Source organism: Mobula hypostoma, chromosome 7 (assembly GCF_963921235.1).
Source record: "Mobula hypostoma chromosome 7, sMobHyp1.1, whole genome shotgun sequence".
Lineage (NCBI taxonomy): Eukaryota > Metazoa > Chordata > Chondrichthyes > Myliobatiformes > Myliobatidae > Mobula > Mobula hypostoma.
The window spans coordinates 20,779,169-20,804,523 of record NC_086103.1 but is presented as its reverse complement, the minus strand read 5'-3'; the positions used below and the strand labels follow the sequence as shown (position 1 = coordinate 20,804,523).

Genomic DNA, 25,355 nt, shown 5'->3' with positions numbered 1-25,355 from the left:
CTTGGCTAAGGGGTAGCAAAATGTTTTGGGTTCAAGTTAGACTTCAAGCTGGGTTGGCCATGGCTTTTACGTCAGTCTATGATCACGGGTCACAGAAAGAGACACATTTAATTCTCTCAGCTAACTGGAAAGCCAACAGGCCAATGCATGTGTCAACATGTGCAAAAATTCATCAGTTTTATCGGCTTCACTGAATGTGGGTTGAAGAGTAGTTCTGGAGGGAGGGAGAGGTGGGAGTGGAGGGGAAGAGTGGTTGAGAGGGTGAGGTGGCCAAAGGAGAAGGCAGGTGGGGTGAGGGAGGATGAGGGCAAGTCACGGACTGAGAGGGAGTCAGAAATGGGAAATGGGGGGGGTAAAAGGAGGGGAGTGGTATTGGTGGGCAGGTGTGGAATGGGATGAAGGGAGCTAAGGCACAGCAAGACTACAACAAGGGCAAAGTTAAGAGGTGGCACAGCAGCACAGCAGTTAGCATAACACTATTACAGTGCCAGGGACCAGAGTTAAATTCCGTCACTGTCTGTAAGGAGTTTGTACTTTCTGCCCATGACTGTGTGTGTTTCCTTTGGATGCTCTGATTTCTTCCCCAGTTCCAAAGACATTAATTAATAAGGGTTAGTAAATTGCGGGCATACTATGGTGGTGCTGACAGCATTGTGACACTACCAGGCTGCCCCCAGCACACCCATGGTGTTGGTTGTTGATGCAAACAATGCTTTTAACAGTATATTTCAATGTACAGTACATGTGACAAATAAAGCCAAACTTTAAACCCTAAAAGGTTAGAGGCTTAACTGTTAATTTTTCGGAGTAGGACATAATGCGAAAATTAGGAGCATGATAAACAGATGGAAACGGGTGGATCTTAACATGTAAATATGACCACATGGAGATGCCAGAGTTCACTATCAAAGTATTCAATCAAAATGTGGTTCCAGATCCTTGCTCGGTAATTTTTAAAGATCAAGTTTTCAGCAAAACAGTTTGCCACAAAATGCAAGTATGACCAGTAAGCGCACACAGGAGGAACTCTCAGTGTCAATGTGATATCCAAAATGGAAAAAGATCATTTGCTTTCAAAGCCGCTAAAATCTGTGGAAGCTGAAAATCCAAAGCAACACAAACAAAATGCTGGAGGAACTCAGCAGGTCAGGCAGCAACTATGGAAAAGAGTAAACGGCTGACATCTCAGGCCGAGACCCTTCCTCAGGAGTTGGAAAAAAGATGAGAGGTCAGAGTAAGAAGATGGGGGGAGGGGAGGAAGAAGTACAAAGTGATAGGTGAAACCAGTGGGGGTGAAGTAAAGAGCTGGGAAGTTGATTGGTGAACAAGATAAAGTGCTGGAGGAGGGAAAATCTGATAGGAGAGGACAGAAGACCATGGAAGAAAGGGAAGGATGAGAGAAGGAAACTGGAATGGGATAATAGTGAAGGGCGGTGGGGGGGGGGTGCAATTATCAGAAGTTTGAGAAACCAATATTCATGCCATCAGTCTGATGGCTACCTAGACGGAATATAAGGTATTGCTCCTCCAACCTGAGTGTGGCCTCATTGTGGCAGCGGAGGAGGCCATGGATGGACATTTCGGAATGGGAATGGGAAGTGGATGGCCACTGGGAGATCCCGCTTTTTTTTTCAGATGGAGCGTAGATGCTCGGTGAAGCGGTCCCCCAATCTATGTCGGGTCTCAGCGATATACAGGAAGTCACACTGGGAACACTGGACAGACTCACAGGTGAAGCGTTGCCTCACCTGGAAGGACTGTTTTGGGCCCTGATTGGTAATGAGCGAGGAGATGTAAGGGCAGGTGTGGCATTTGTTTCGCTTGCCAGGATAAGTGCCAGGAGGGAGATCAGTGGGGAGGGTCGGATGGACAAGGGAGTTGGGTAGGGAGCAATCCTTGTGGAAAGCAGAAAGTGGTGGGGAAGGAAAGATCCATTTGGTGGTAGAATCCTGTTGGAGATGGCAGATGTTACGGAGAATTATCTGCTGGATGCAATGGCTGGTGGGGTGGTAGGTGAGAACAAGAGGAACCCTATCTCTGGCGGGGCAGCGGGAGGACAGAGTGAAGGCAAGCGTGTGCGAAATGGAAGAGATATGGGTAAGGGCAGCATTGATGGTGGAGGAAGAAAGCCCCATTCTTTGAACAAGGAGGACATCTCATTATTTCTGAAATGAAAAGCCTCACCTTGGAGAGCAGATATGGCGGAGATGGAGGAAACTAGAGAAGGGGAATGGCATTTTTACAAGTGACAGGGTGGGAAGAGTTATAGTCCAGAACTCTCTTGAATTCTTTGGCTTTATGGCATTTCTGCACTCTTGTGGCAGATTATAGAATTACAGGATAGGTGTGGGTTGTCACCTGAATTTAAATATATGTAATTAATTGAAATTGGTTTATTATTGTCACATGTACTGAGGTGCAGTGCAGGTGGACAATAAAATGCAAGGATGTCATGAATTAAATTCAAAGGTCAAGAGTCCATCTAATCACACTAGGAAACTATCAATAGTTTTACAACAGCAGGACCTGGTGGTGTGCGCTTTTAGGCTTTTGTATCTTCTGCCTAATGGGAGGGGAGAGAAGAGAAAAGAAGAGAGAATGTCCAGGTCTTTGATTATGCTGGCTGATTTATGGAGGGGAGGCTGGTTTCTGAGGTGCTGAGCTGTATCCAGTCTCTGCAGTTCCTTGCAGTCACAGGCAGAACATTTACCATACCAAGCCATTACTCATTTGGATAGGATGTGTAGGAGCCGTGCATCTGTTCTCTGTCTGCATTGCATTCTGTGTTCCACTGGTGTAAACAGGATTGTGTGCACTGCCCCTTCCTGAAATGAATGATGTTTGTTGTGTTAACAGTGAGGGAAAGCTTGTTGTCAAGACACCATGCCAACAGGCTCTCCATCTCCCTCCTGTCCTCCAGCTCATTGTTACTTGAGATGCGGCCCACTGCAGTGGTGCCATCTTCAAACTTGTAGATGGAATTAGGCAGAATCAGACCACACAGTTCTGAGTGTATAATACTTAAGACTGTATGCAATTAATACCTCTGGGACATTTATGTCAAGAGTAAAAAGGGGTTGGTATGGATGAAGCCATCAGTGAATTAAAGTCTATGTAAATTGAGAATGAGACATGGAGAAAAAGCATTGAAATATTTGAAGACTGAATGTCACAAACACATGAATGAGGATTTCAGGAGAAGATGTACTGAGACACTAGCATCTAGTCTCCACACCAGTCTGCAAATGTTGTTACAACAGTTCAGTCAGAGGTCATGGTGTGGGCTGTAGCGTACTGTATTTTTGCAAAGACAGCAGACAAGAATCTGTGAGGCAACAGCATAAGGGTTTTGGAGGAACAGGAGACTGGAAGCAGGGTTGTCAAAGCTCACGTTCCTTCAAAGGCTTCTGACTTTGCTTCAGTCTCCCAGAAATGGTGTGGAGAGAGACACAGTTCTCGTTTTATTCCACTTATCCAGTTCCACACACTTTTTTAAGCATGGAGAGCATAAGCCTGTCAGCTTCAGCATTTAAGTATGAAGTGACTCCATTTACAAAGAGCATTAAGCTTTTTGGAACACTTTCCTGCAAGCATGGTATCTGGTTTAAAATATCTCTCACAGCATTTTAGAGCTGTTGGGTATGGAATCTATCTTATGTAATTAAAAATATCTTCAAAGCATTAGTTTGACTTAGTGATAATACTCCATTTCTTCTTGGGCAGTCCATCTGGATGATGGATGATCTGCTTCCAATTCAGTTTCATTGATGTACACCATTCAGCACATTTTCGAGGAACATTGCCCCTGAAAGCAGTATTCATCATTGAAGACCCCCACCACCCAGGTTGTGCCCTCCTCCCGCTACTACCATCAGGCAGGAGGTGCAGATCCCACACCACCAGGTTCAGGAACAGTTCTCACTCTTCAATCATCAGGCTCCACTGGGGGAGGAGAGTTGGACTTGTCTTCTTTCTTCAAATGGTTATAATTACTGCATTCCTAAGGTCGGTTAGTATATCATCCACTTTCCAGAAATGGACAACGAAGTTGTGGATTCACGACTGAAACCCTTCACTCCACAGCCTTAATGAGAAACCAGTGGGTTTAGATGAATAAACTCTTGTCAGGCTTCCAGCCGGGTACAGGTATTGATTACAACAGCTGTTTCAATAACAAACTCTGCTACCTTCATCAGGGATGATGCCTGGGCATGTCTAGTCCAGTGGTATTTATAATCCCATAGTCCATCTCTCCTGATCGATTATTTCTCCTTCAATGGGAAACAATGTGGGACAGCGGAAACCTGATTGGATGAGGACTAGTCATGATGGTGTGCTGACCTTTTAACCCACTCTAAGATCAATCTAATCTTTCCCTCCTACATAGCCCTTCACTGTTCTGTCTTAATTGAGGTTAACACTTTGACACAGTGTGTAGAAGTAGATCAGGGTGGTGCATTTACCCTTGAGGTTAGAAGAAGGATACCACGAAAATGAACGAATGCCAATCCCAACACAATGCAAAAAGGAAACCAGAATTAATTTGGGATGAAGCAGAATGCTCACTCCTACAGATCGAAATGTTTTCTAGGTCCATTCAGGATACTCACTCAACCAAAGCATGGGCCAGTGACTCAATGTTTTCCCGGTCTAAGTTTGTGGTTGGCTCATCCAGAGCTAAAATTCCGCAGTTCAGACAGAAGGTCTCCGCCAGAGCCAAGCGGATAATGAGCGAGGCCAGGACCTGAAACGGAATGAGACAGCAAGTCAGAGAGAAGCCTTCCTTCAGTGGCTGAGTCAGAGTGTGTGAGACGAGTGTGGTTACTCATTGAAACCAGTTGAATGTTGAGCAGAGTAGAATGTCGAGTACTCGATAGAGTAGATGTGGAGTGGACGTTTCCTATGGTGGGGGAACTCTCAAACCAGAGGACACAACCTCAAAACAGAGGGACGTTCTTTTAGAAAGGAGATGAGGAGAAATTTCTTTAGCCAAAGAGTAGTGAATCTGTGGAATTTGTCACCGCAGGTGGTTGTGGAGGCCTAGTCATTAAGGTAGAGGTTGACAGAATCTTGATTGGTCAGGGCATGAAGGGATACGGGGGGCAGGCTGAGAGGGAAAATGGATCAGCCATGATGAAATGGCAGAGCAAACTCGATGGGCCAAAGGGCACATTTCTTCTCCTATATGTTATGGTCACGTTAGATTCCACAGAAAGTACTAATCAGGCCACATTAAGAGTGCTGCACACAGTTTGTATTCCACACTACAGAAAGAAGGTGTGGTACCAGAAAGGGTCCGAGACTAGTCATAGCATTAAGAGTGAGGAAATATGTCACCTGCTCCACCAAGTACGCATCAATCTTTAAGCATCCACATTTTCACTAATCCTATCCCAACAAATATCTTATCTTTCCCACGTTCCTTTCAATTTCCCATCCCAAATCTTACAGTTCGCTTATGCACTTCAGGCAATTTACAACGTTCACGTTTATCATCATTCAACCATTCACATGTACACTGACATGAACAAAACGATGTTCCTCTGGACCAAGGTCCACACACAGTACATATAGACACAGAAAACGCATAAAGCAATATTATCACAAATAAATTAACAAATAACAAAAGATATTCTAGAAGATTTGACATTTAGACATCATTAGTTGGAGCCAGAGAGGCTGCTCTGCCATCTTATAATGTAATCCATTACCCTACCCATCTGCACTTCTTTGGTATGTGGGAGGAAGACTGAAGGACTGCAATGTATTTACAGGGAGAACGTGCAGACTCCACATTGGCAGTACCAGAGATCGGGACTGAACCCGGGTAACTCACAGGACCCAATGCAGTTACCGGGAGAACGTGCAGACTCCACTCCAGCAGCACGAAAGATCGGTATTGAACCCAGGTGACAAGTGACAACAGCTCTTCTCTAGGTGCCACTGAACAGCCCTGATCTGCAATGCCAGGGCTGGAGAACAAGCAAGTTCGGATTCAGTTGGATAGTTAGTATGCAAAGGCATTGATGCATTATAAGAGTGAATTCAGACACCAAGGCAGAGATGGCTCAGGGAAAAAGTCATAGTATCAAAGCAAAGGAACAAGTCCACAAGGCCCACATCAAACATTAACCATTAATTTTTACATGAATGCTACCCTAACCCATCTATTCTCCCCAACAGCACTAACTCTCATTCACAAGGAGCAATCTAGCCATCAAGGGTAAAATGCTTTTGCTGCATTTGAACACAAAACATTGCAGGACAGTTCAGGCCTTTAGGCTCTGTGGCATTCATGGCTTAGGTTGGGATTTTTTTTTTGTGTGTCTGTATCTTACTGATATCTTTATGTGCTTGCTACCTTGTATGTTCTACGCAACACACACAAAATGCCGGAGGAACTCAGCAGGCCAGGCAGCGTCTATGAAAAGAGTACAGTCGATGTTTCAGGTCGTGACTCTTCAGGAGGACTCACTGAGTGACTCTGTGAGTCTTCCCGAAGGGTGTCGGCCTGAAACGTTGACTGTACTTTTTTCATAGATGCTGCCAGGCCTGCTGAGTTCCTCCGGCAGTTTATGTCTGTTGCTTGGATTTCTGGTATCTGCAGATTTTCTCTTGTTTGCATGTTCTCTGTGTGTTTTGTGCTGTGGGACCACTGGTACTGTGGTTTGCACCTTGGCCCCGCTCTCTCGTTTGGCTGTAAAGGCATCCGTTAGTCTTGTGAGACCATGGATCTACGCCTGGAAAGTCTTCACTCTCCAGGGTGCAGGCCTGGGCAAGGTTGTGTGGAAGACCAGCAGTTGCCCATGCTGCAAGTCTCCCCTCTACACGAGACCAATGTTGTCCAAGGGAAGGGCATTTGCACCCATACAGCTTGGCAGCAGTGTCGTCGCAGAGCAATGTGTGATTAAGTGCCTTGCTCTCCCAAGGCTGGGGCTCAAACTCACGACCTTCGGGTAGCTAGTCCAATGGTTAGTCCTTAACCACTTGTCCACGTGCCCACCGTTTGGCTGTATTCATGGGTATTCATGTACGGCTGAAGGACAATTAAACTTGATCGAATTGAAATGAATCATTAATGGTTAAAAACTCAGATGTATGAATACTGTATAGAACACATTAAAGTACAGCACAATCCAGGCCTTCCGGTCCACAATGTTGTGCTGACCTTTCAACCAACTTTAAGATCAATCTAACCCTTCCTCTTCTACAGAGCCCTCTGCCCATGTGACTATGTAAGAGTTCCTTAAATGCCCCTAATGTATCTGCCTCCACCTCCACTTCTGGCAGCGTGCTCAATGCACCCACCACTCTATGTAAAAAAAAACTTCATGCTTTAATCAACTTTGAATTAGAAGTGCAAATTGGTTAAAGGAGAGAATTTACATCATTTCCAACTGTAGCTGAAGAAAATGAAATGGACTTTTAAAATGATCAAAGAAATAATATTGTTTATAAATGAACAAATAAAGGACAGAGGCGTAAGAGTATACAGGAAAGGACCAAAGTAATCACATAGTTAAGCACAAGATGACACTAAGATTGGTGGCATTGTGGACAGTGAGGAAGGTTTTCAAAGCTTGCAGAGGGATCTGGACCAACTGGAAAATTGGGCCAGAAAATGGCAGATGGAATTTAATGTAGACAAGTGTGAGGTGTTGCATTTTGGAAGGACAAATCAAGGTAGGACATACACAGTAAATGGTAGGGCACTGAGAAGTGCAGAGGAACAAAGAGATCTGGGAGTTCAGATACACAATTCCCTGAAAGTGGCGTCACAGCTAGACAGGTTTGTAAAAAAGGCTTTTGGCATCCTGGCATTCATAAATCAAAGTATTGAGTATAGGAGTTGGGATGTTATGGTGAGGTTGTATAAGACATTGGTGAGGCCAAATTTGGAGTATTGTGTGCAGTTCTGGTCACCTAACTATAGGAAAGATATCAGTAAGATTGAAAGAGTGCAGAGAAAATTTACTAGAATGTTGCTGGGTCTTCAGGAGTTGAGTTACAGGGAAAGATTGAACAGGTTAGGGCTTTATTCCTTGGAGTGTAGAAGAATGAGGGGGGATTTGATAGAGGTTTACAAAATTATGAGGGGTAGAGACAGAGTAAATATGAGTAGGCTCTTTCCACTTAGATTAGAAGAGATAAATACGAGAGGTCATGGCCTTTGGGTGAAAGGGGAAAGGTTTAAGGGGAACATCAGGGGGAACTTCTTCACTCAGAGAGTGGTGGGAGTGTGGAACGAGCTTCCATCTGACGTGGTAAATGTGGGCTCACTCTTACGTTTTAAGAATAAATTGAATAGATACATGGATGGGAGAGGTCTGGAGGGTTATGGACTGGGTGCAGGTCAATAGGACTAGCGGAATAAAGTTTCGGCACAGACTAGAAGGGCCGAATGGCCTGTTTTCTGTGCTGTAGTGTTCTATGGTTCTATAATTACATAGAGCTAATCTTCAGTAAAAATGAACTAGATTTAGCATATTATCAGGGAAATCTGGATTAGTTACATTATTAAATGAAGTTTTACCTAATGCCTCAGAGAGGAGGTACAGAGAGATGCTACAGCAGCATAACAGTTAGCACACTGCTTTGCAGCACCAGCAGCTATCATTCAGGGTTCAATTCCTGCCATTGCCTTTAAGGAGTTTTGTCCGTTCTCCCCATGACCACATGAGGTTCCTCTGGGTGTCCCGGTTTCCTTCCACATTCCGAAGATGTACGGTTAGGATTAGTGAGTTGTGGGTATGCTATGTTAACACCAGTATGGCGGCACTTGCAGCTACCCAGCTGATTTGATTTGACACAAATGACATATTTCCCAGTATATTTCGACGTGGATGTGACAAATAAAGCTAATCTTTAAAAGACCAGAGAGAAAAGAATAATATTGTTGCCCTTCTCATACATGCCTTTAAATACATGATGATGCACAGAATCTGAGATTTATTCCATACCTTCTGTCCAGCACTGTACCTTCCTCTCATGTCCAGAGCTGTATCACCCTTCACCATGACTACACGGTAATTGTAATTTCTTCTTTTGTCGCTGGCAGACACATTCTCATCAGCATCAGAACGGATCTCAATGTATTCAATGTCTATTGAAAGAAACCACCAAGTCAGGACACATCACAATAGTTTCACAAAATCTTCCACAGGCACTTGAAGAGGCAGAGACGGGGAGGAATTTCTTCAGCCAGAGGGCGATGAATCCGTGCAATTCATTGCCACAGATGGCTTTGGAGGCCAAGTCACTGGGTGTATTAAAGTGGAGGTGAGGAGACTTTTGATTAATAAGGGTCTCAAAGATTATGGGGAAAAAGTGGGAGACTGGAGTTGAGAGGGAAATTAAATCAGCCAAGACTGAATGGCAGAGTGGCATTCATGAACCAAATGGACTAATTCTGCTTCCATGTCTTACGTGCCATTCCTCAGTTTAAAATCTTATCTGAGCAACTGTGCCTCTGGCTGGGTAGAACATAGAACATTACAGCACAGTACAAGCTCTTCAGCCCACAATGTTGTGCCGATATTTTAACCTACACGAAGACCCATCTAATCCTTCCCTTCCACATAGCCCTCCATATTTCTACCATCTATGTGCTGATCTAACTGTCTCTTCCATATCCCTAATGTATTTGTCTCCCCCACCATCTCAAGCAGCACATTCCACGAACCCTCCACTCTGTGTAATAAACCTACCTCTGACAACCCCCCCGATATTTTCCTCAAATCACCTTAAAGTTATTCCCCCTCTATTAGCCATTTCCGCTCCCTCTAGCTCTGCACTATACCGTGGGGTCCATCTACTCAGAAATAATTGGTGGACCAGACACTATGGGCCAGATGGTCCAATTCTCCAGCTATGTGTTGTGGTCTTATGGGCAATTCCTCATATTGAAATCCTATCTGAACAACTGTGCCTCTGGCTGGGGAGCACTCTCAGCACTGTATCATGGTACAGCATCAGAGAACTCAGCAACAAGTGTGTCACAACTGAGCAACTGTTAGGACGTAATAATTTACATGCAATATCCTGAAGCTCAATCACTTGTAGTAAATGAAATTAAATGCTATACTAAACTTGAACTCAAACTGACATCCAATTGAAACATTTACATTGAATTCCAAATAATATATTGACACTGACCTTTCCACATCCTCAGTCAGTGGGGGTTTAACCCTGGTGACCCAGCAGATTACGTTCTTTTCAGGCAGGAGTCCCCAACTTTTTTTATGCCATGGGTCCTTCTCATTAACTGAGGGGTCCATGGAGCCCAGGTTGGGAATCCCTGGCACAGAGTCTGGCCCTGTGGCTCAGAAGGGTAGGGAAAGGAAGAGGATGGCAGCAGTGATAGGGGACTCTATAGTTAGGGAGTCAGTCAGGCGATTCTGTGCACGCAGGAAAGAAACTCGGACGGGAGTTTGCCTGCCAGGTGCTAGGGTTTGGGATGTTTCAGATCGCATCCAAGTTATCCTGCAGTGGGAAGAAGAATAGCCAGAGGTTGTGGTACATATTGGTACCAATGACATAGGTAGGAAAAGGGAAGAGGTCCTGAAGGCAGACTACAGGGAGTTAGGAAGGGAGTTGAGAAGCAGGACCGCAAAGGTAGTAATCTCGGGATTACTGCCTGTGCCACGCGACAGTGAGTATAGGAATAGAATGGGGTGGAGGATAAATGCGTGGCTGAGGGATTGGAGCAGGGATTCAGATTTCTGGATCTTTGGGACCTCTTTTGGGGCAGGTGTGACCTGTACAAAAAGGACAGGTTGCACTTGAATCCCAGGGGGACCAATATCCTAGCAGGGAGGTTTGCTAAGGCTACTGGGGAGAGTTTAAACTAGAATTGTTGGGGGGTGGGAACCGAACTGAAGAGACTGGGGAAGAGAAGGTTGGCTCACAAATAGAGGAAGTTTGTAGACAGTGCGAGAGGGAAGATAGACAGGTGATAGAGAAGGGACGCGCTCAGACCAACGGTTTGAGATGTGTCTATTTTAATGCAAGGAGTGTTGTGAACAAAGCGGATGAGCTCGTGGGTCAGTACTTGAAGCTATGATGTAGTGGCCATTACAGAGACTTGGATGGCTCAGGGACAGGAATGGTTACTTCAAGTGCCGGGCTTTAGATGTTTCAGAAAGGACAGGGAGGGAGGCAAAAGAGGTGGGGCGTGGCACTGTTGATCAGAGATAGTGTCACGGCTGCAGAAAAGGTGGACACCATGGAGGGAGTGTCTACGAAGTCTCTGTGGGTGGAGGTTAGGAACAAGAAGGGGTCAATAACTCTACTGGGTGTTTATTATCAGCCGCCCAATAGTAACAAGAATATTGAGGAGCAGATAGGGAAACGGATCCTGGAAAGGTGTAATAATAACAGAGTTGTCATTATGGGAGACTTTAATTTCCCAAATATCGATTGGAATCTCCCTAGAGCAAGGGGTTTAGATGGGGTGGAGTTTGTTAGGTGTGTTCAGGAAGGCTTCTTGACACAATATGCAGATCAGCCTACAAGAGGAGAAGCTGTACTTGATCTGGTATCGGGAAATGAACCTGGTCAGGTGTCAGATCTCTCAGTGGGAAAGCATTTTGGAGATAGTGATCATAATTCTATCTCCTTTACAATAGCATTGGAGAGAGATAGGAACAGACAAGTTAGAAAAACACAATTGGCGTAAGGGAAATTCTGAGACTATCAGGCAGGAAATTGAAGGCTTAAATTGGAAACAGATGTTCTCAGGGAAAAGTACGGAATAAATATGGCAAATATTCAGGGGATATTTGTGTGGAGTTCTGCATAGGCACATTCCAATGAGACAGGGAAGTTATGATAAGGCACAGGAACCGTGGTGTACAAAGGCTGTAATAAATCTAGTCAAGAAGAAAAGGAAAGCTTACAAAAAGTTCAGAGAGCTAGGTAATGTTAGACATCTAGAAGATTATAAGGCTAATAGGAAGGAGCTTAAGAAGGAAATTAGGAGAGCCAGAAGGGGCCATGAGAAGGCCTTGGCGGGCAGGATTAAGGAAAACCCCAAGGCATTCTACAAGTATGTGAAGAGCAAGAGGATAAGACGTGAAAGAATAGGACCTATCAAGTATGACAGTGGGAATGTATGTATGGAACTGGAAGAAATAGCAGAGGTTCTTAATGAATACTTTACCTCAGTATTCACTACGGAAAAGGATCTTGGCGATTGTAGTGATGACGTGCAGCAGACTGAAAAGATTGAGCATGTAGATATTAAGAAAGAAGATGTTCTGGAGCTTTTGGAAAGCATCAAGTTGAATAAGTTACAGGGATCAGATGAGATGTACCCCAGGCTACTGTGGGAGGCGAGGGAGGAGATTGCTGAACCTCTGGTGACGATCTTTGCATCATCAATGAGGACGGGAGAGGTTCCAGAGGATTGGAGGGTTGCGAATGTTGTTCCTTTATTCAAGGAAGGGAGTACAGTTAGCCCAGGAAATTATAGACCAGTGAGTCTTACCTCAGTGGTTGGTAAATTGTTGGAGAAGATCCTGAGAGGCAGGATTTCTGAACATTTGGAGAGGTATAATATGATCAGGAGTAGTCAGCATGGCTTTGTCAAGGGCAGGACGTGCCTTATGAGCCTGATTGAATTTTTTGAGTATGTGACCAAACACATTGATGAAGGAAGAGCAGTAGATGTAGTGTATATGGATTTCAGCAAGGCATTTGATAAGGTACCCCATGCAAGGCTTATTGAGAAAGTAAGGAGGCATGGGATCCAAGGGAACATTGCTTTGTGGATCCAGAACTGGCTTGCCCACAGAAAGCAAAGAGTGGTTTAGACGGGTCATATTCTGCATGGAGGTTGGTGACCAGTGTAGAGCCTCAGGGATCGGTTCTGGGACCCTTACTCTTTGTGATTTTTATAAATGACCTGGAAGAGGAAGTGGAGGGATGGGTTAGTAAGTTTGCTGATGACACAAAGGTTGGATATGTTGTGGATTGTGTGGAAGGCTGTCAGAGGTTACAGTGGAACATTGATAGGATGCAAGACTGGGCTGAGAAGTGGCAGATGGAGTTCAACCTAGATAAGTGTGAAGTGGTTCATTTTGGTAGGTCAAATATGATGGCAGAATATAGTATTAATAGTGAGACTCTTGGCAGTGTGGAGGATCAGAGGGATCTTGTTTCCATCCAGGGGGTCAGTGTGGACATGGTGGAGGATTACAAATAGCTGGGGAGATGAATTGACAACAAACTGGACTGGTCAAAGAACACTGAGGCTGTCTACAAGAAGGGTCAGAGCCGTCTCTATTTCCTGAGGAGACTGAGGTCCTTTAACATCTGTCGGACGATGCTGAGGATGTTCTACGAGTCTGTGGTGGCCAGTGCGATCATGTTTGCTGTTGTGTGCTGGGGCAGCAGGCTGAGGGTAGCAGACACCAACAGAATCAACAAACCCATTCGTAAGGCCAGTGATGTTGTGGGGGTGGAGCTGGACCCTCTGACGGTGGTGTCTGAAAAGAGGATGCTGTCCAAGTTGCACGCCCTCTTGAACAATGCCTCCCATCCACTACATAATGTACTAGTTGGGCACAGGAGTACATTCAGCCAGAGATTCATTCCACCGAGATGCAACACTGAGCGTCATAGGAAGTCATTTCTGCCTGTGGCCATCAAATTTTACAACTCCTCCCTTGGAGGGTCAGACACCCTGAGCCAATAGGCTGGTCCTGGACTTATTTCCTGGCATAATTTACATATTACTATTTAATTATTTATGGTTTTATTACTATTTAATTATTTATGGTGCAACTGTAATGAAAACCAATTTCCCCCGGGATCAATAAAGTACAACTATGACTATGACTACCTTGGGGTCCGAGTCCAAAGGACACTCAAAGCAGCTGTGCAGGTTGACTCTGCGGTTAAGAAGGCGTACGGTGTATTGGCCTTCATCAATCATAGAATTGAACTTAGGAGCCGAGAGGTAATGTTGCAGCTATATAGGACCCTGGTCAGACCGCACTTGGAGTACTGTGCTCAGTTCTGGTCACCTCACTACAGGAAGGATGTGGAAACCATAGAAAGGTGCAGAGCAGATTTACAAGGATGCTGCCTGGATTGGGGAGCATACCTTATGAGAATAGGTTGAGTGAACTCAGCCTTGTCTCCTTGGAGTGACGTAGGATGAGAGGTGACCTGATAGAGGTGTATAAGATGATGAGAGGCATTGATCGTGTGGATAGTCAGAGGCTTTTTCCTAGGGTTGAAATGGTTGCCACAAGAGGACACAGGTTTAGGGTGCTGGGAAGTAGGTACAGAGGAGATGTCAGGGGTAAGTTTTTTACACAGAGAGTGGCGAGTGCGTGGAATGGGCTGCCGGCAACGGTGGTAGAGGCAGATACGATGGGGTCTTTTAAGAGACTTTTAGATAGGTACATGGAGCTTAGTAAAATAGAGGGCTATAGGTTAGCCTCGTAATTTCTAAGGTAGGGACATGTTCGGCACAACCCTGTGGGCCGAAGGGACTGTACTGTGCTGTAGGTTTTCTATCTTTAGGGTGACTCACCACTGAGTTGCTATAGATGACTCCGTCTACCCTCTTGTCACAGTTCCCTTTTCTTTTTCCTTCACTTTTGCTCAAATGTCATCAAGTGTGGACTTTGGAGTTTTAGGTTCAGAGCAATAAATCCAACAGTTCAAAGTAAATTTATTACCAAAATACGTGTATGTCATCCTATACAACCCTGAGACTCATTTTCTTGCAGGCATTCACAGAAGAACAGAAAAAATACGATAGAATCAATGAAAAACTACACAATTTACCTCAGCAACCAAAACACTGAGATACCTAGGAAGGAATTCAAAATTAGCTTACAGGGGAAACATATGTGAGGAATGACAATTATTTAAAGGACAGGAAACAGACAACTCGAACAATTAAGTCCTTCTTGGGTAGTTGGTGGGGCTAGTGGGCTGTTGTATGGGCCATCACTGGGTAGCATGGCAGCCTAGCAGTTAGTGTAATTACATTGCCAACAATCAGTGATTGGGGTTCATTCCCACCACTGTCTGTAAGGAGTATACACCTTCTCCCCATGACTGCCTGGGTGCTTTGGTTTTCTCCCATGGTCAAAAGACGTACAGGTCAGGATTAGTAAGTTGCAGGCATGCTACGTTGACACTGGAAGCACAGACACACGCGGTTTGATCCCAGCATATATTTCGACTGTATTGAATATTGTCGCAAATAACACATTTCACTGTACGCTTTGATGTTTCGATGTACGTGTGATAGATAAAACTTATTTAATCTAATAAAGCTAATATAATCTGAATTGAGATTCCAGCTTCCTACAATTTATCAGAACTTAGGTACCCACTTAATCTTCTCATCCAAGTTTGCTCATCATAGATGAAAGCATGACAAGGGTCAGACTGAAATGCTCAGGGTGTCGGGGCTGGAGGAGAGGGATGAGCTGGTTCAGCTCGCTGCTCCACGAGATTTACTCATCTCTGTGCTGAACTGAGGATGTGACCTGCTCCTAAATCAGCTGCATTGATGCCTAGCTTCACGTCTAGGTACTCACTTTTGTGAACTTCAGTTTTGAATGTTATTTGCTTACTTTAATTGTTTGCACAATTAATTTTTTTCTGCCCATTGGGTGTTTGACGGTAATCTTCTTCTAGATGGGCTCGTTTGGGTTTCTTTGCTTGGTGTCTGCCTGTAAGGAGATGAATCTCAAGGTTGTATATATTATACATACCCAATAACAAACGTACTTTGAACTTTGACTCAAAGGGATATGGACAGATTATACTGGTGGGGAAGAAGGTATGATATGGGACATTATGAAGTTAGAGACTTTGGTACAAAGATTGAAAAAGGCAATATCATTTCTAATTGACAAATCAATGGCACTGGTTGATAGAGAAGAATTGGTGTGCTCATTCACAAGTTAACATTAGTTACATATAGAACGTTAACATATAGAAACACCACACCATTAGGAGGTATGTTAGCCTCAGTCATAAAAGGCTTAGAATAAAAAGACAAGGGAAATCTTTATTATTATCAAACCTTTGAGTAGGTTTCTTTTGTAGGGTAAGCAGTTTTGATTTTCTAAAGATATTTGCAACACTCTTCATATAATATAACTCCATGGCTACTTTATTAGTACACCTGCTCGTTAACGCAATATCTAATCAGCCAATCATGTGGCAGCAACTCAATGCATAAAAGCATGCAGACATGGTCAAGAGGTTCAGTTGCTGTTCAGACCAAACATCAGAATGGGGAAGAAATGTGATCGAAGTGACTTTGACTGCGAAATAATTGTTGGTGGCTTGAATATCTCAGAAACTGCTGAACTCCTGGAACTTTCATGTGCAGCAGTCTCCCCAGCTTACAGAGAATGGTGCAAAGAAACAAAGAAACACACTGCGAGCAGGAATCTGTGGGGAAAAATGCCTTGTTATTGAGAGAGGTCAGAGGAGAACGGCCAGACCATTCACACTCACGGGAAGGGGGCAGTAATTCAAATAACCACACGTTACAACAGTGGTGTACAGAAGAACATCTCTGAACATCTATGTCCAACCTTGAAGTGAGTGGTCTACAGCAGTAGCACTGGCCAATTAATTAGGTACAGGAATCCAAAGAAATAATTTTAAAACTACCGTTAATTATGTACGGAGTTTGAGTCTTGCTCTCCTTTTTCAAAACTACTGATAATAAACTATTTGGAGGTTTTGCTTTTCCAATGGTAATCTATATTTTGGAATGACTGGATTTAATATTCCATATTATACTCTTAAACTGTCTTCGTAGCTCAAAAAATGGGATGGCACAGTAGTATAGTGGTTTGCACAACGCTTTACGGTACCAGCTACCCAGGTTCAATTCTCACCGCTGCCTGTAAGAAGTTTGAAAGTTCTCCCCGTTTCTTCCTGGTGCTCCGGTTTCTTCCCAGAGTCCAAAAACGTACCAGTTGGTACATTAATTGGGCATTGTAAATTGTCCCACGATTAGGCTAGGATTAAATCAGGGGGTTGCTGGGCGGTGCAGCTCGAAGGACCAGAAGGGCCTATTTTGAGCTGTGTCCCAATAAATAAATAAAATTTCAGCCAAGGTACCAAGGTAAGATCTTGGGTCCAACATGGTACTGGAGGGGCTATGGGAGAGGGCTGTATGTCAACACCAAAACTCAATGGAGATAAGATGGAGACATTTAAAAGTATGATGATTTAAGTTCTGTGCACTACAGAGAAGCAAAGTTACATTTCAAAATTAAAGACAATATACATATGCATGTAATAATTAAAAAGTAGAAAGGACCCTGATGGGGTCCAACAGATAATCAGGATGGATGATGGAAAACAGGAAGTTTTAGTGAGAAGAATAAGGGAACAAATTCCTGTCCTCAGACACGAGATATTCTGCTGATGCTGGAAATCTTGAGGAACACCCAAAATGCTGTAGGAACTTAGCAGGTCAGCAGTATCTCTGGAGTGGAATAAACAGTTGACGTTTTGGGCCTTCAGGAAATGTGTGGGCAGGCTTGATGACAAGATCTGATGAAGGATCATGAACATGAACATGAAATGTTACTTCTGTTTGACTCCCCAGTGATGCCACCTGACTTGCTCAGTATTTAAAGCACACTTTATTTCAGGATTCTGGCGTCGGCTTAGCTTTTTGTTATTTTAATTTTTCTTCACAACCTGATTCCCAAAATCCCCCTTGGTTCTTTTCTCCAGAACTCCCACACTGGAAATGGTAGCCCTCAGTATCACGTACTATACCTTGCCCTCGATAAGTGCTTCGCCACAGGTCCCGGATAATTTTGTTAATTTCTTCCATCTTCATGCTGTGGAATCTCATGATGGCTCTAAACCAAGAGGAAATATTAATTACTCTGGCCTTGTTTCTGGACCTGATCACTAGGATCATTTCAATAATGAAAGATGGCCAGTACATTTTAATGTCAGTTTGTACATTGACACTGCATGCGGCCTGGCTCATACCAAATCCCTTGAAAAGGTGTAGGAAAAGATCATGATAAAGCTAGCATTTCCCAGATTCAGTCACAGGACTCGACATTTTAAAGATACTTTTTGCGCTTCTTATTTGGATCAACCTTCAATCGTGATGCATCAGCCCATCAGCACAAAGAAGCAAGTAGGAAAAAATCGTGCGGATTACCCGTCCATCCTGCTAACTCCCTTTTCCAAAAGCTCCCTTCGGCAAAGTGCTAGAGGGCTATTAAAACAAAAACTTCACACCATCTTAGAAGTTTCTTCCCCAAGGCAATTTATCTGATCAACCATTCTAGTTATCCCCACCCCCCTCCATCTATTATTCCTATCACTACATGGTAAACACTTTAAGTGTCTTTTTATAATGCTGTTTACATTGTATTTATTTATTCATGGACATTTTATTCCACATTTATTCTTTAACCTCTAAATTTATTAGCTTTTAATTTATATATAATTTTTTTAATACAGTTCTTTATTTGTTATAATTTTTGCATGTTGTTGGAATATGTTGCACCCTGACCAACACAACAAATACTTTCTACCTGTAAATGTACCTGCGAATAAAGTTGATCCTTGATCAAGCTGTCTGAGCATCTTTACAGCGACTGTACAAAATGCACTATTTGGACTTCTTCAGAAACAACAAGTGGCAACTAAGCTACACCCTGAACTTTAAACGGTTCACTTTAAAGCATCAATTTTCCCAATAGAAGTTTCAACCTGTGCAGACTTTTTTTAATATTAGGAATGAGTGAATATGTGCATTATGTTTCATCACATCAAAATGGGCACAGAAGCAAGTTAGCCTGCCCTGAAATTTCTTTATCTATAGAGATACAGTGCGTAACAGAGCCTTACGGCCCTTCAAGCTCGCCAGCCAGCAAGCTCCGATTTAACCATAGTCTAATCACAGGACAATTTAAAATGACTAACTAACCTACGAACTGGTACATCTTTGGACTGTGGAAGGAAACCGAAGCACCCAGAGGAAGACCACATGGTCAAGGAGAAAACATACAAATTCCTTAAAGGCAGTGGTGGGAACTGAACTTGGGTCATTGGTACTGTAAAGCGTTGTGCTAACCACTACACTACTGTGCAATCTCAGTTGGAAATTATTGCACTAAGGATGAACATTATATATTATGCAAATCTTTTCATTCCTGCTGACATTTCAAAGTATCTCTGACTCCCAGTATGATGTATATTCTAATGTATTCCCTGCTTTCACACATGACTGGTGTGGTTTGGATTAGACAACCAGGAGCTTAATTTCTAAACCAACCTTGTCTTTCCATAACTCCCACTGAATTTTACAGATATATGATCATTATTTTTAACTTCAAGCATTAAAAAAGGTAATAATGTATGACAAGACAACAAAATCCGTGTACCATATAATGAGTTAGAACCGGACTTTGGTTTGCTAGAGATACCATACTCTTAATAGTTGCTTTATTAAAGCAATTGATAAACCTCATTTGTTAGATGTAGACATTATTTGTGGAAACATTATTTAAAAAAACATGAAGAACAAAAGGTTGTATTATAACATTATGGCAAGTTACCAACAACGTGACAATATATTAAAAGTATTGTAGCATGACAACATTATGAGAGGCATAGAACGTAAACACAAGCAGGCTTTTCCACTGGGCTTGGGTGTGATTAGAACTAGAGGTCAAGGGTTAAGGGTGAAAGGTGAAATGTTTAAGGGGAACACGACGGGGAACTTCTTCACTCAGAGTGTGGTGAGAGTGTGGGAGGAGCCTCCAGTGCAAATGTGGATGCAGATTCAACTTCACTATTTAAGAGAAACTTGGTAGGTACATGGATGGGAGGGATATGGAGGGCTATGGTCTGGGTACAGGTTGATGGGAATAGGTGCAAAACACAGTGCGGACAATCATACATAGCAAGGCACATATAGCACATATAAGATAGCAAGCACATACAGTTCCTATAAAAAATATTCACTCCCCTTGGAGATTTCACATTTTATTGTTTTACAACATTGAATCACAGTGGATCTAATTTGGCTTTGTTTTACACTAATCAACAGAAAAAGACTCTTTCGTGTGAAAGTGAAAGCAGATCACTACAAAGTGTAACACCTTGGTTCACATTTTTACTGCCTTGTTGTAGGCATTTCATTTTAACAGTTTTGTAAGCAGTCTGTTCTGCTTTCAGCCTGTTTGGGTTACCGTTAAGATAAGGGAAGCTTAGGAATGTATGCCGTCCAATTAGGATGGTGGAAGTGGGAGAAGGTTGTAGAGATGGCTGGGGAAGAGGTTTTGTGAGGGACACTAAGATTGGTCTCAGGCTTTGTTCGAGGGAGATGAAGAGAGAAGGCACTAGAGAGAACTGGTCATAGGTTTCGATCTGGTGCGAAAACGCGATTTGACGGAGGCAAGGCACAGAGGTCTACCAAGGATCAGTGAATATGACTTTTGGAAGATTTGAACTCCAACCTGTGCAAATTTGACTGTTTAGTTATAATGGGCCCTTTTTGATTTTTCTTTTTTTTCTTTACTAACTCTTTGGTTAAGCTGACATTCACAAATATACTTTATAATTGTATGCAGTATGTGATCTGTTATTTTATGCTGATGAGCTAATGCAGGGCAGTAAATCACACAACATTCACAGAAATCGGAGTTTGGGTGGGTGAGACATCCCAACCCCACGGATTTGGCAGGACCAAAGTCACAAATACCCTAGACATTGGAGGCTTGAGAAAGGTGGGTTCTCGCTCCGGAATCCAGTGGCTGTTAGTGAGAGGTTAACGAGATGCACTTCCAGAGACGCCCAGTAAAAGGGGGTTTCATGATCTAATTTAATTGCAAATATAAACCACAAAATAATCGACTGCATAATTCACTCCCTTTAATGTGACACACTAAATCATCACTGGTGCAGCCAATTGGTTTTAGAAGTCACATAATTAGTTAAATGGAGATCGCTCTTGACGTGAGTGGCAACAGCACATGATGAACATCGAGCTCTATGATGACCTACCAATGCTCACCACTAAAATTGAGGCGAGAGATCTGCAACTAGCGGGGCACTGTCTATGCCACCCTGAGCTACCTGCCAGCCTAGTCATCATATGGGAGCCCAAGCACGGGAGGGTGAACCCTGGGCGCCCTCCCAAGACTATGGTCAACACGCTCCTAGAAGACAGCGGCACGGCTAATGCAGATGAACTGAACACACTGATGAGGAAGAGGGAGAAGTGGAGAGTCCGTCATCGTGCCCTAGGACTGAGTCGACGTAGTAGTAGAGATCACTGTGTGTAGTTAAGGTGTTTCAATTGTTTGTAGTAAAAATAAACCTGTATCTGGAAGGATCAACTGCTGGTGAGTCAGTATCCTGGCAAAAACTACACCATCAAGACAAAAGAACACTCCAAGCAACTCCACGAAAAAGTTATTGAAAAACACAAGTCAGGAGATGGTTACAAAAAAATCTCCAAGTCACTGAATATCCCTTAGAGTACAGTTAATTTAATCATCAAGAAATATAAAGAATATAGTGCAGCTGTAAATCTGCCTAGAGCAGGCCATTCTCAAAAACTGACTGACCAGGCAAGAGGGGGACCAGTGAGGGGGGGCAACAAGACCTATGACAACTCTGGAGGAGTTACAAACTTCAGTTGTTGAGATGGAAGAGACTGCACATACAACTGTTGCCCAGGCACTTCACCAGTTGCAGATTTATGGGAAAGTAGCAAAGAGAAAGCCACCGTTGAAAAAAACTCACATGAAATCTCAGCTAGAGTTTGCCAGACAACATGTGGGAGACTCTGAAGTCAGCTGGAAGAAGGGGCAATGGTCTGATGGAACAAAAATTGAGCTTTTTGGCCAGCAGACTAAATGCGATGTTTGACGTAAGCCAAACACTGAACATCATCAAAAACACGCCGTCCTTACCGTGAAACATGGTGGTGGCTGTGTTATGCTGTGGGGACGCTTCACTGCAGCAGGTCCTGGAAGGCTTGTGAAGGTAGAGGGTAAAATGAATGCAGCAAAACACATTGGAATTCTGCAGGAAAACCTGATGCAGTCTGCGAGAGAACTACGATTTGGGAGATTTGTTTTCGAGCAAAACAAATGACCCCACGTATAAAGCCAAAGCTATACTGGAATGGCTTAAAAAGAACAAAGTTAATGTCCTGGAATGGCTGAGTCAGAGTCCAGACCTCTACCCAGCTGAGAATTTGTGACTGGACTTGAAAAGGACTGTTCACTCATGATTCCCATGCAATCTGACAGAGTTTTGTAAAGCAGAATGGGGAAACATTGTAGTTTCGAGGTATGCAAAGCTGATAGAGACCTATCCACACAGACTCAAGGCTGTAATTGCTGACAAAGATGCATCTACTAAATACTGACTTGAAGGGGGAGAGCAATTATGCGATCAATTATCTAGTGTTTAATAATTTAAATAAATTTAGACCAATACGTAGAAATTTGTTTTCACTTTGACACAAAGGAGTCTTTTGTTTTGATCAGTGTCAAAAAAGCCAAATTAAAGCAATTGTGATTCAATATTGCAAAACAATAAAACATGAAAACTTCTAAAGGGGGTGAATATTTTTTATAGGCACTGTATAAGATAGCAGCAAAATACAGTAAAAATATATTCCAGGTTCCTGAGTTCATGAATGTCGGGGCAGTCTACCGTCGGACACAACATAGCTTGCCTTCTGTCGAGTGAGCTCTGGTGGGCAGCACTGGCTCCAGCATGGATACCATATCACACCGCCTCCGGCACTCTAGTGAAGTGCCTAACTCTGATGTCTCTCCCTGAGTGGCTGCAAACAGGCAACACCGCGGCTTGAGGCCGAGACCTTGCTACAACGGAAGCCATGCAGCTCCACCATCTTCCACCCCTGCCATTCGCCAATAAACCAATGAATGGGACTTGCAGCATTCCACACCACCAATGTCCAACAGGGTCTTGCAACCACAAGAAAAGCAACGAATATGATCACTTGCTGTTAAAACTGCCCACCTCCTTTGTGCAACGATGCCTCTAGAGACACAGTAAGAGTTTGGAAATAGCAGGAGCTGTTTAAAGAGACAGATGGTAAGTGTTCATGGAATTACACCACAGGGGGAATCAACAACGCCCACTGAGTCCACATTAGTTCCTTATCCAGTCAGTTCCATTACTAATTGGAAAACAGATTATCATCTGAATGGTGGCCGATTAGGAAAAGGGGAGGTGCAACGAGACCTGGGTGTCATTATACACCAGTCATTGAAAGTGGGCATGCAGGTACAGCAGGCGGTGAAAAAGGCGAATGGTATGCTGGCATTTATAGCAAGAGGATTCGAGTACAGGAGCAGAGAGGTACTACTGCAGTTGTACAAGGCCTTGGTGAGACCACACCTGGAGTATTGTGTGCAGTTTTGGTCCCCTAATCTGAGGAAAGACATCCTTGCCATAGAGGGAGTACAAAGAAGGTTCACCAGATTGATTCCTGGGATGGCAGGACTTTCATATGAAGAAAGACTGGATGAACTGGGCTTGTACTCGTTGGAATTTAGAAGATTGAGGGGGGGATCTGATTGAAACGTATAAGATCCTAAAGGGATTGGACAGGCTAGATGCAGGAAGATTGTTCCCGATGTTGGGGAAGTCCAGAACGAGGGGCCACAGTTTGAGGATAGAGGGGAAGCCTTTTAGGACCGAGATTAGGAAAAACTTCTTCACACAGAGAGTGGTGAATCTGTGGAATTCTCTGCCACAGGAAACAGTTGAGGCCAGTTCATTGGCTATATTTAAGAGGGAGTTAGATATGGCCCTTGTGGCTACAGGGGTCAGGGAGTATGGAGGGAAGGCTGGGGCGGGGTTCTGAGTTGGATGATCAGCCATGATCATAATAAATGGCGGTGCAGGCTCGAAGGGCCGAATGGCCTACTCCTGCACCTATTTTCTATGTTTCTATTACCCTGCTCTTCCCAATACAGCCTTGCAAACTCTCTTCCTCTCTGTATCTTATCCAAATCACATTTAAAAGTTTCAACTTGACATTTAGTAAAAATAAATGGATATTCAAATGAGGGGTTGGCTGAAATTGGGAAGAAAATTTAAGGGTGAGTTTGATTAGTAACTTGCTAACTCAATGGAAGGCTACTGGCTAATATCTTTCTCAGATACTTTTAATGGCAAGGGAATCACAACGAATTTTTCTGGTCCTACAGTCATCTAGATCTTGCATAATCAGCACAAATCAGATCTTCGGTTATCACCTGTAATATTTATTCAAAATAACACATTAATGTGATGCAAAAACTGTAAGAACATAATAAATAAGAGCAGGAGCCTAGTAGGTCCTTTAGATGTGATTCACAATTCGACATCATGGCTGATCTGATATCTCACCACTATTTCCCTGCACTATCTCTACATCGTTTGATTATTCTAATATCCAGAAATCTACTAACCTCTGTTTTTTGATTGAATTTGATGACTGAACTTCCAGTTGACTGCGATGGTGAATTCTAAGTACTCACCAGTGTGTGGCTATTGCTTCTAATTTCATTTCAAAATAACACCCTGCTTATTTTGAGGCAATGGCCCATGGTTCTAGTCTCATTGGCCAGGGGCAACTTTCTTCCCTAATGTACCTTGCTAGGACTTCTAAGGACATTGGGCTTTTCATTGAAATCATTTCTCATTCCTCAATATATTTGACTATCTCAGGAACAAGTCTGTTGAATTTTCTCTACGCTCCCCTAAGATAGCAAGCATATCCTGTTATAGATAAGCAAACTAAAATTGTACACGATTGTACACAATAAATGCCAAAAAAGGCATTAGGCTTCCTGAGTTCACCGTACAGCTCTCCAGAGGTTGCAAAATGACTCAAATTACTGATCATAATAACCCAGCATCTTTGACACAATAATTATCTGATTAAAGAAACAAATGCAATCAACGTTTTTTCTAAACCAAGGCTGTGTACTTTCGAGAGCTGACAGAAATGAGTCACACAACTTTTCCAAACTTCACTGCACTGAGAATCTCTGACAATGCAACTTAGAGTTACATTGTTCTTTAACGAAATACTGCTTTTGTTATTTTAAATAAAATGAACCCAGTCAGTAAACTAAAAATAATAAAACATGGACTTTAAAGTACAAAACCATCAATTTTTGGAATTCCAATTCCATTGGAACGTTATTTTTGCTACTATGTTACTGCGGAGTTAAATGTTGGAGCTTGCTGTGGATTTAGCATCAGAGTACTCTTGGTAGGGAGATGACTGAAACATTAGCACTGTCACAACTTCATCTACTTTTCCACCTGGTCACGGGGATTGGTCATCT

General features: G+C 43.2%; 1 protein-coding gene across 1 annotated transcript in view; it reads right to left on the bottom strand.

Annotated features, from left to right (window-relative positions):
- Positions 1 to 25,355, bottom strand: part of rad50 (RAD50 homolog, double strand break repair protein) — a 218,229-nt gene that overhangs the window by 3,720 nt on the left and 189,154 nt on the right. Inside the window, exons 23-25 of the mRNA XM_063053126.1 lie at positions 17,779 to 17,864; positions 8,961 to 9,103; positions 4,611 to 4,744 (exon numbers count right to left, since the gene is read on the bottom strand). Coding sequence (XP_062909196.1) covers positions 4,611 to 4,744; positions 8,961 to 9,103; positions 17,779 to 17,864 — 363 coding nt within the window. The remainder of the gene's footprint in view (positions 1 to 4,610; positions 4,745 to 8,960; positions 9,104 to 17,778; positions 17,865 to 25,355) is intronic.